A 12201-nucleotide genomic window follows, 5' to 3' on the forward strand; every position below is an offset into this window, starting at 1 on the left:
GCTGATCGGAATCACCAGAGGAACGAGGTCTCAAAGAAAGAAATAATTTACAATTATTCTTAAAATTCAGAAATCTAGATCTATCTCCAGAAAACAACTCAGGAATAGATACTTTTGGCTCAGACATAGGACTGTGAACAACAAAATCCTGAATGCTTTGCACCCTTGCAGCAAGATGATCCACACTAGAAGTCAGACTCTGAATATCCATGTCTGCAGCTGAACTCAAAGCCATCCAGAGATTAAGGGGATGAGAGAAGCTGGACAGACTGCAGCAAAGGGAGAGGAAAAAAAAAATTGTACTCAGGACTTCTCTTATCCCACTTCTGCGAAGCATTAAACACTTTTATGGCCTGCTGTACTGTTATGATCCTTAGTGGCTGAGGATCACAGAATGAACTAGCTAAGTTACTGAACATAGAACGAGCTCTAGGGAGGTGGTAACTGGACTGACCTCAAACCTGATCCTAACCAAACACACTGAAGGTAGCCGGTGAACGTGCCTAAATTCCTGGACGTCTCAGAGCAGCCTGAGAAACTTGCTACCCCTATAGAGAAAGTAAGACCTCACTTGCCTCAGAGAAATGACCCCAAAGATATAGGAAGCCCCCAACAAATAATAACGGTGAGGTAAGGGGAAAATACAAAATGTAGAAATGAAAACAGATTCAGCAAATGAGGCCCACTAATACTAGATAGCAGAAGACAGGCAGGGAACTGTGCGGTCAGTAAAAAACCCTATACAAAATATCCACACTGAGAATTCAAGAACCCCCACACCAACTAACGGTGTGAGTTGAGAAACTCAGCCCCCTAGAGCTACCAGCAAGCAAGGAAATCACATATTAGCAAGCTGGACAAGGACAAGTAAATAACCAAGAAACATAATGAACACTGATGAGCAAAAAATAACCAAACAGAAAACTTCGCTTCTCTTGGAGAGACTGATAGTGAAGGAATTCAGGAGAGATCAAAATAGCACTGAATACATCGACAGCAGGCGACAACTGAAAGTCCAGGTGAGCTAAATAGGAAACCAGCTAACAGATAACGAGACAGCTGAAGCCAGCCCCAGACCTGCAGAATGACACAAAGAGCCACCAGAGGGAGCCCAAAGACAGCACTCACACAGTACCACTTGTGACCACAAGAGGGAGCCCAAAAACAGAGTTCACAACAGACATCTGAGCTTCTGGTGAGGACGTACTGGTGGCCGCGTAAGGCCCATGACTATATTCGGGCGTGTATCTCCTGCGCCAAGAATAAGTCTCCTCGACAACGGCCTGCTGGGCTACTTTACCTCCTGACGATGGCAGACAGGCCCTGAGAAATGGTCTGGATGGACTTTGTGGTTGGCTTACCCAAGTCCCATAGCTGCACCAATATTTGGGTAGTCACCGACCATTTTTCCAAAATGGTGCACTTGGTGCCTCTTCCACGACTACCTTCTGCACGGGCCTTGGCGGCGTTGTTTATTAAGCACGTTTTCCACCTACACGGTGTGCCAGACAAAATTGTCAGTGACCGGGGTCCCCTTTTTGCATCTCAGTTCTGGAGAGAGCTTTGTCGTCTTTTCAGCATCAAGCTGAATCTCTCTTCAGCATACCATCCCGAGACGAATGGGTTGGTAGAGAGGGCCAACCAAACCCTGGTCACATACCTGCGACACTTTGTCTCAGGCAGGATGATTGGGCATCCTTGCTACCATGGGCGGAGTTTGCGCTGAACAACGCCGTAGCCGACTCTACTGGGCAGACCCCATTTCTCCTTAATTACGGCCATCATCCGTGGGTTCCTGTACACATGCCTGTGTCTTCCGCTGACTCGAGGGTGGCAGACTGGGCTTTTGAGGCACGTGACATTTGGGACTGCACACAGGATGCTATCCGGGCCTCCAAGGAGAGAATGAGGGTCTCTGCCGATGCACATCGGCGCCCCACTCCGACCTTTGCTCCTGACGAATTAGTGTGGCTTACCGCCCATAACATCAGGCTGCAAGTTGAGTCCACTAAGTTTGCACCTCACTACCTAGGTCCCTTCAAGGTCCTGGAACAGGTTAATCGTGTGGTCTACTGTCTAGCCCTTCCTCCTTACCCAGGCATCACCGACACCTTTCATGTGTCCCTCCTAAAGCCCATCCACATGTCCCGGTTTTCTGAGTCATCTGCCGGCACATCGGGCTCATCCACGGACGAATACAAGGTGAATGTCATCATGGGGTGTAAGGTGGTACATGGCAAAAAATTCTATTTGGTGGATTGGAAGGGTCATGCCTGAGAGGACAGGTCCTGGGAGCCTGTTGAGCACATTCGGGCTCTGCAGCTCATTGCTGTCTTCAAGTGTAGCAAGGTCCAAGGAGGGGGGCCCTAGGAGGGTTGTAATGTTAGGTGTCGAGTTCCCACCGCTGCACAGGGGAATCTTGAACCGTCTCCGCTACGGTCTCCCATTCTCCACCAGCCGCAGTGGAGCCTGCTCAGCAGAGATGTCAGTCCCAGCGTCTGGCTCAAGCTGATACTGTGTGGTTGGTTACTGCCGTCCTTCTAGGCTCAGCCATTGTAACCAGTACTGATCAGCAGCGAGCAGGCATCCCTGGGACTAAGTCCTGCTTTTCTTCTTCTGAGCATGCCCAAGGGACGACCTCTCATTGGAGGTTGGGGATCACATGCTCAGGTCCTGTAGCAGCTCCTATTGGACCACTAGGAAGGTCCTGGAGAGCTTCCGCTTTAAAAGGTTTGCATGGCTGCACGGCCATGTGCTAGTATAAACTTATAATTGAGTGTGTGGATGTATGTCTGTTGATGGATGAAAGCTCTGAATCATTCCCATCCCTAGTGTTGTTGACTGTTGCAAATGGTAGAAGCTACCTAGCACCTGATACTGCTATCCCTCACAGCTAGCACACGATACAGCGTCTGATAGCAGTGACCGCCAGTGCAGCGCTTTCCTGACCCAAGTCTGGGTGGTTAGTGGCATCCTCCAGAGCGGCACTGCACGCACACTTGTGCAATAAAATATTAGTTCTGTTAATCTCTGACACCCCAGCAGCAGTGTCGAGCGCAAGAGGTCTAGAGGAACTCTTTCCCTGAGTCTTGAGACAGAGTTCTGTGACTCTTTGTGTGCGCTCTTTGTGCGGTACCACGGCCCTGTGACGCAACAAGGTTCACTTCCTTCATACCGGGTGAAGCTAACCCGTGTGTGTATCCACAGTATACCACCATATAGTCCATCATTAGTCAGCAGCAGGCTCCATCTCTGCACGGTGGACCCCGGGCTGTGAACGCACCTTATACCATCCTTATAATTATTTGGGGCGTTCCGCTAGCCCTAACAAACAATACTTTCGCAAGGCACTGTAGTTCCCCTAGAAACAGGTCACGCTTCTCCTCCAATGATGCAGAAACCACCATCTTCAGCAAAATATAATCTAATGCATACAAGGCTAGCTGTATTCCAAATAGATTAAAAATAAAAATGAGGAAAAAGCATATTACATCCGTACCTTTTTAATAACTTGTTTCCAAGTGGATTTAGGAATGAGAGATCCCTATTGAAGGATTGGAGGAAGGCTATTGACCCACAGCTCAGAGATTCTGGTTTATAGCAATAAAATACTTCATTGCTTTCCTCATTTCCATATTCACAAATGTTTTTATCAGAGTCCAGCTGGAATCCACATTCACTTTTAATTTGTTGATCACCATTCACAAAGGTTCCTATGAAGTATACAAGACCATAATTCTTGTTCCTTGCTCTCCATAGAGCTGTAACTGCTTCACTTGGGTGGTAGAGTACAATAGAAATATAAACTCTCCCCTCCCATAACAAGGAGAAATGAACATTATAAGTTCCATTATTGAAATCTACAACTTTACCAGATGCCGCTGCCTTGAGATCAGGTGTGGAGATTCTTACTTTCATGAAGTCTCCTCCATAAGTTTTCTTTTTACCTAAGTTGTCAAACATGTCAATTCGGACAATTAAGTTGTCTCCGACACAGTATCTCTGTTTGGGATAGACTATGGTGGCTCTGCTCCTCCTCGCATTTGATGTTTTGTCAAGGTCAGACAAAGTAAGGTTTGGCATCATGGCGGATATCATGTTGTACATTTCAGTACTTTTAAGTTCATCTTCTGACGGTGTTGGGACAGCAACTGACAGATGTCTCACTTCATCTCTTTCAGTTTTTTTCTTTTGAGTAAATTTGGTTTTCAGCTGAAAAAAGGTAATTCAAAATAATTAGAAAGATCATGAGTCATATGGAATAATTCAAAGTTACTATTCACTATTGTATTACTGTGCATAAACTCCAAATGTAATTAGCTGTGAACACCCATACATATTTATTGGCCTCTTCTGAATGTGTCTGAGAAAAAAATTCTAAGAATGAAACAAAATGAACAAATACCCTGCTATAAGTAGGTAAAAAGCAGGTATATAAGCTGCTCATTCAGTAATTTGGGGCAAAGGGATTCCATCCAAAATATCCAATGTGTTTTTCACTGGATTATATTTCTGTCCCAATCCACCATGACTGATGGATGGTTGTATAGTCTCAATTACACAAAAGGAGATACAACTACAATCCCCCCATGTTTAAGGTTCACATGACGTGCCAATGGAATGCAAGTACAAAAATAAATTACACCAGAAGTTTTACAATTTGCAAAGCATTTTACTTGGTAAGTACTGTTGGTTACAGCTCTTACAATGCTTTTTGAGGGGGGAATATATTGGCAAAAGCTGCCTATAGAAGGTGCCAATAGATCTATTTTTTTCAGCCAGGCCACTTCCTTTTTGGGTGGATTAAAATTGCTTTGCACCACATGGTCTTTTATTTATTTACCCCTTCTGTATGTAATCAATAGTTTAGGGGAGATATCCTGTTGTGCTTTAAGTATACCCCAGTGCTTTTTTAAGACTTCAATTATTTTATTCTACTGATAATCGTATGTTCCTATCAGTATATACTCTCCCCTGATGACTCCCAAAAAATCCAAAAATCTTGGTAGCTTACTGGTTAGGAGCCACTACGTTCCGGCTCTGTGCAATCCCTTTGGCACTAGTGGTCCTCAGGTTGGATCTTTTTCATACGGGCACTGTCTTGCCTGCGCCAATGTTCTACGCTGCTCTTCCTTTGTCTCATCAGATGGGTCGAAGGAATTTAAAATCAGACAACGTATTTCTTGTGGTACTTCTAATGTTGTATATTACGCCACTTGTTCGTGCCCCGAGATATACGTGGGTCTTACCACAAGAGGACTGAGAATACGGGTGCGTGAGCATGTGCGGGACATTGACGCGGCCAAGACAGTGTCCTATATTTCGGAGTTGAAAACAATCCTCCGTCACTTTAAGTTATATCACAATAGTGACGCAAGAATTTTGAAGGTGAGGGGGATCGATGCCCCTCACTTGGGCATAAGAGGAGGTGACAATAAAAAACTCCTCGCCCAAATTGAGACAAGGTGGATCGTCCAACTAGATACCATGACACCAAAAGGTCTCAATGAATCTTTGAGTTTTTCCCTTTTTTTTATAGTGTTCCCAATACATATCTCTTGGCTCTTCAGCCTCCTGTTCCCACATGCCCCCATGTTTATTAACCCCTTTCTGCCAGCTGACGGAATAGTACGTCAGCTGGCAGATCCCCTGCTTTAAGGTGGGCTCCGGCGGTGAATCCACCTTAAAGCCGCGACATGTCAGCTGTTTTGTACGGCTGACATGTGCGCGCAATGAGCGCGAGTGGAATCGCGATCCACCCGCGCCCATTAACTAGTTAAATGCCGCCATCAAGCGCTGACAGCGGCATTTAACTAGCGCTCCCGGCCGCGCGGCCGGAAGTGCTCGCACCGCTGACCCCCGTCACATGATCGGGGGTCAGCGGTGCATTGCCATAACAACCAGAGGTCTCCTTGAGACCTCTATGGTTGTTGATGGCCGATTGCTTTGAGCGCTACCCTGTGGTCGGCGCTCAAAGTACACCTGCATTTCTGCTACATAGAGGTGATCTGTACTTCACCTCTATGTAGCAGAGCCGATCGTGTAGTGCATGCTTCTAGCCTCCTATGGAGGCTATTGAAGCATGCCAAAATTTAAAAAAAAAAGTGTTTAAAACTATAAAAAAAATAAAAAGAATATAAAAGTTCAAATCACCCCCCTTTCGCCCTAATCAAAATAAAACAATTTAAAAAAAATTAAACATACACATATTTGGTATCGCCGTGTTCAGAATCGCCCGATTTATCAATAAAAACAAAGGATTAACCTGAACGCTAAATGGCGTAGCGAGAAAAAAAATCAAAACGCCAAAATTACGTTTTTTTGGTCACTGCAACATTGCATTAAAATGCAATAACGGGCAATCAAAAGAATGTATCTACATTAAAATGGTATCATTAAAAACGCCAGCTCGGCACGCAAAAAATAAGCTCTCACCCGACCCCAGATCATGAAAATTGGAGACGCTACGGGTATCGGAAAATCGCGCAATTTTTTTTTTTTTTTTTTTTTTAGCAAACTTTGGAATTTTTTTCACCACTTAGATAAAAAATAACTTAGACATGTTAGGTGTCTATGAACTCGTAATGACCTGGAGAATCATAATGGCAGGTTATTTTAGCATTTAGTGAACCTAGCAAAAAAGCCAAACAAAAAATTGCAAATTGCACTTTTTTTGCAATTTCATCACACTTGGAATTTTTTTCCCGTTTTCTGTTACATGGCATGGTAAAACCAATGGTATAATTCAAAAGTACATCTCGTCCTGCAAAAAATAAGCCCTCACATGGCCATATTGATGGAAAAATAAAAAAGTTATGGCTCTGGGAAGGAGGGGAGCGAAAAACGAAAACGAAAAAACGGAAAAAGCTCTGGTGGTGAAGGGGTTAACCCCGCGGATGTGTTTTCGTGTTTTTATTTTATTTTAATATGATTCTTTTTTTTATCTAGTGGTTGTGACTCTGCTGATCTATAGCGCTTTCTTATACTTCTTTATCCGGCCCTTCCTTTGGACCAGAAAATGATCCTGGACTTCCATTACGTTATATGGGAAAAGCACAGCCACCACAGCGATTGCGAATGAACTGAATATTTGCCATCTGTTAACCCCTTCCTGACATCAGACGTACTATCCCGTCGAGGTGGGGTGGGCCCGTATGACCGCCGACGGGATAGTACGTCATCATCCATCAGCGGCGCTCACGGGGGGAGCGCGGCCGATCGCGGCCGGGTGTCAGCTGCATATCGCAGCTGACATCCGGCACTATGTGCCAGGAGGGGTCACGGACCGCCCCCGGCACATTAACCCCCGGCACACCGCGATCAAACATGATCGCAGTGTACCGGCGGTATAGGGAAGCATCGCGCAGGGAGGGGGCTCCCTGCAGGCTTCCCTGAGACCCCCGGAGCAACGCGATGTGATCGCGTTGCTCTGAGGGTCTCCTACCTCCCTCCTCGCCGCAGGTCCCGGATCCAAGATGGCCGCGGCATCCGGGTCCTGCAGGGAGGGAGGTGGCTTACCGAGTGTCTGCTCAGAGCAGACACTTCGTAAGCCTGCAGCCCTGCACAGCAGATCGTCGATCTGGCAGAGTGCTGTGCACACTGCCAGATCAATGATCTGTGATGTCCCCCCCTGGGACAAAGTAAAAAAGTAAAAAAAAAAATTTTCCACATGTGTAAAAAAAAAAAAAAAAAAAAAAATTCCTAAATAAATAATAATAAAAAAAAATATATTATTCCCATAAATACATTTCTTTATCTAAATAAAAAAAACAAAACAATAAAAGTACACATATTTAGTATCGCCGCGTCCGTAACGACCCAACCTATAAAACTGCCCCACTAGTTAACCCCTTCAGTAAACACCGTAAGAAAAAAAAAAAAAACGAGGCAAAAAACAACGCTTTATTACCATACCGCCGAACAAAAAGTGGAATAACACGCGATCAAAAAGACTGATATAAATAACCATGGCACCGCTGAAAACGTCATCTTGTCCCGCAAAAAACAAGCTGCCATACAGCATCATCAGCAAAAAATAAAAAAGTTATAGTCCTGAGAATAAAGCGATACCAAAATAATTATTTTTTCTATATTTTAGTTTTTATCGTATAAAAGCGCCAAAACATAAAAAAATGATATAAATGAGATATCGCTGTAATCATACTGACCCGACGAATAAAACTGCTTTATCAATTTTACCAAACGCGGAACGGTATAAACGCCTCTCCCAAAAGAAATTCATGAATAGCAGGTTTTTGGTCATTCTGCCTCACAAAAATCGGAATAAAAAGCGATCAAAAATGGTCACGTGTCCGAAAATGTTACCAATAAAAACGTCAACTCGTCCCGCAAAAAACAAGACCTCACATGACTCTGTGGAGCAAAATGTGGAAAAATTATAGGTCTCAAAATGTGGAGACGCAAAAACTTTTTTGCTATAAAAAGCGTCGCTGGTTTCACACTTGCGTTTTTGTCTGCAGCGTTTTTTGCACAAAAAAACGCATGCGTTTTTTCCCTATATTTAACATTGAAAACGCATGCGGTTTTTTTGTACGCGTTTGGTCGCGTTTTCAAACGCATGCGTTTTTTTTCTGCATGCGTTCATTTTCAGAAATACAACCTGCAGTATTTTCTTGCGTTTTTAAGCACATGCGTTTGCGTTAAAAACGCATGCATTTTTATTGAAAAAAAACAGAAAACACACTGAAAAGCCACCCACCACCATCAAGGTGATAAAGGGATCCAAACCCTAACCCTAACTCTACCCCTAACCTCACCCCTAACCGTTTAATGAACATTTTCTGACAGTCATAGTGCCACGTATTTCAGTGCCACGTATTTCAGTGCCACGTATTTCAGTGCCACGTATTTCAGTGCCACGTATCACGTATTTCAGTGCCACGTGTTTCAGTGCCACGTATTTCAGTGCCACGTATCACGTATTTCAGTGCCACGTATTTCAGTGCCACGTATTTCAGTGCCACGTGTTTCAGTGCCACGTATTTAAGTGCCACGTATCACATATTTCAGTGCCACGTATTTAAGTGCCACGTATTTAAGTGCCACGTATTTAAGTGCCTCGTATTTCAGTGCCACGTATTTCAGTGCCACGTATTTAAGTGCCACGTATCACATATTTCAGTGCCACGTATTTAAGTGCCACGTATTTCAGTGCCACGTATTTCAGTGCCACGTATTTCAGTGCCACGTATTTCAGTGCCACGTATTTCAGTGCCACGTATCACATATTTCAGTGCCACGTATTTCAGTGCCACGTATCACGTATTTCAGTGCCACGTGTTTCAGTGCCACGTATTTAAGTGCCACGTATCACGTATTTCAGTGCCACGTATTTCAGTGCCACGTATTTCAGTGCCACGTATTTCAGTGCCACGTATTTCAGTGCCACGTATTTCAGTCACGTTTAGGGTTAGGGGTAGGGTTAGGGTTAGGGTTAGGGTTGGAGGTAAAGTTAGGGTTAGGGTTTGGATTACATTTACGTTTGGATTAGGGTTGGGATTAGAATTATGGGTGTGTCAGGGCTAGGGGTGTGGTTAGGGTTACCGTTGGGATTAGGGTTAGGGGTGTGTTTGGGTTAGGGTTTCAGGTAGAATTGGGAAGTTTCCACTGTCCAGGCACATCAGGGGCTCTCCAAGCGCGACATGGCGTCCAATCTCAATTCCAGCCAATTCTGCGTTGAAAAAGTAAAACAGTGCTCCTTCCCTTCCGAGCTCTCCCGTGCGCCCAAAAAGGGGTTTACCCCAACATATGTGTTATCAGCGTACTCGGGACAAATTGAACAACAACTTCTGGGGTCCAAGTTCTCTTGTTATCCTTAGGAAAATAAAAATTTGTGGGGCTAAAAATCATTTTTGTGGGAAAAAAAAGATGTTTTATTTTCACGGCTCTGCGTTATAAACTGTAGTGAAACACTTGGGGGTTCAAAGTTCTCACAACACATCTAGATAAGTTCCTTGGGAGGTCTAGTTTCCAATATGGGGTCACTTGTGGGGGGTTTGTACTGTTTGGGTACATCAGGGGCTCTGCAAATGCAACGTGACGCCTGCAGACCAATCCATTTAAGGCTGCATTCCAAATGGCGCTCCTTCCCTTCCGAGCTCTGTCATGCACCCAAACAGTGGTTCCCCCCCACATATGGGGTATCAGCGTACTCAGGACAAATTGGACAACAACTTTTGGGGTCTAATTTATCCTGTTACCCTTGTGAAAATACAAAACTGGGGGCTAAAAAATCATTTTTGTGAAAAAAAAAGAATTTTTATTTTCACGGCTTTGCGCTATAAACTTTAGTGAAACACTTGGGGGTTCAAAGTTCTCAAAACACATCTAGATAAGTTCCTTGGGAGGTCTAGTTTCCAATATGGGGTCACTTGTGGGGGGTTTGTACTGTTTGGGTACATCAGGGGCTCTGCAAATGCAACGTGACGGCTGCTGACCAATCCATTTAAGTCTGCATTCCAAATGGCGCTCCTTCCCTTCCGAGCTCTGTCATGCGCCCAAACAGTGGTTCCCCCCCACATATGGGGTATCAGCGTACTCAAGACAAATTGGACAACAACTTTTGGGGTCTAATTTATCCTGTTACCCTTGTGAAAATACAAAACTGGGGGCTAAAAAATCATTTTTGTGAAAAAAAAAAAGAATTTTTATTTTCACGGCTTTGCGCTATAAACTTTAGTGAAACACTTGGGGGTTCAAAGTTCTCAAAACACATCTAGATAAGTTCCTTTGGAGGTCTAGTTTCCAATATGGGGTCACTTGTGGGGGGTTTGTACTGTTTGGGTACATCAGGGGCTCTGCAAATGCAACGTGACGGCTGCTGACCAATCCATTTAAGTCTGCATTCCAAATGGCGCTCCTTCCCTTCCGAGCTCTGTCATGCGCCCAAACAGTGGTTCCCCCCCACATATGGGGTATCAGCGTACTCAGGACAAATTGGAAAACAAATTTTGGGGTCCAATTTATTCTGTTACCCTTGTAAAAATACAAAGCTGGGTGCTAAAAAATCATTTTTGAGAAAAAAAATAAAAATTATTTTCACGGCTCTGCGTTATAATCTGTAGTGAAACACTTGGGGGTTCAAAGCTCTCAAAACACATCTAGATAAGTTCCTTAGGGGGTCTACTTTCCAAAATGGTGTCACTTGTAGGGAGTTTCAATGTTTAGGCACATCAGGGGCTCTCCAAACGCAACATGGCGTCCCATCTCAATTCCAGTCAATTTTGCATTGAAAAGTCAAATGGCGCTCCTTCCCTTCCAAGCTCTGCCATGCGCCCAAACAATGGTTTACACCCACATATGGGGTATCAGCGTACTCAGGACAAATTGGCCAACATTTTTTGGGGTCTAATTTCTTCTCTTACCCTTGGGAAAATAAAAAATTGGGGGCGAAAAGATCATTTTTGTGAAAAAATATGATTTTTTATTTTTACGGCTCTGCATTATAAACTTCTGTGAAGCACTTGGTGGGTCAAAGTGCTCACCACACATCAAGATAAGTTCCTTAGGGGGTCTACTTTCCAAAATGGTGTCACTTGTAGGGGGTTTCAGTGTTTAGGCACATCAGGGGCTCTCCAAACGCAACATGGCGTCCCATCTCAATTCCAGTCAATTTTGCATTGAAAAGTCAAATGGCGCTCCTTCCCTTCCAAGCTCTGCCATGCGCCCAAACAATGGTTTACACCCACATATGGGGTATCATCGTACTCAGGACAAATTGCACAACATTTTTTGGGGTCCAATTTCTTCTCTTACCCTTGGGAAAATAAAAAATTGGGGGCGAAAAGATCATTTTTGTGAAAAAATATGATTTTTTATTTTTACGGCTCTGCATTATAAACTTCTGTGAAGCACTTGGTGGGTCAAAGTGCTCACCACACATCAAGATAAGTTCCTTAGGGGGTCTACTTTCCAAAATGGTGTCACTTGTAGGGGGTTTCAGTGTTTAGGCACATCAGGGGCTCTCCAAACGCAACATGGCGTCCCATCTCAATTCCAGTCAATTTTGCATTGAAAAGTCAAATGGCGCTCCTTTCCTTCCGAGCTCTGCCATACGCCCAAACAGTGGTTTACCCCCACATATGGGGTATCAGCGTACTCAGGACAAATTGTACAACAACTTTGGGGGTCCATTTTCTCCTGTTACCCTTGGTAAAATAAAACAAATTGGAGCTGAAATAA

The 12201-nt window shown here is 44.2% G+C and overlaps 1 protein-coding gene across 1 annotated transcript in view; it reads right to left on the reverse strand.

The window, feature by feature from the left end:
• The window catches only part of LOC143765633 (NXPE family member 4-like), a 298399-nt gene that overhangs the window by 142591 nt on the left and 143607 nt on the right, over positions 1-12201 (reverse strand). The window contains exon 2 of the mRNA XM_077252481.1: positions 3500-4212. Within this exon, the coding sequence (XP_077108596.1) occupies positions 3500-4107 (608 nt within the window). The 5' untranslated portion in view covers positions 4108-4212. The remainder of the gene's footprint in view (positions 1-3499; positions 4213-12201) is intronic.

The sequence above is a fragment of the Ranitomeya variabilis genome, chromosome 4 (genome assembly GCF_051348905.1).
Source record: "Ranitomeya variabilis isolate aRanVar5 chromosome 4, aRanVar5.hap1, whole genome shotgun sequence".
Taxonomy (NCBI): domain Eukaryota; kingdom Metazoa; phylum Chordata; class Amphibia; order Anura; family Dendrobatidae; genus Ranitomeya; species Ranitomeya variabilis.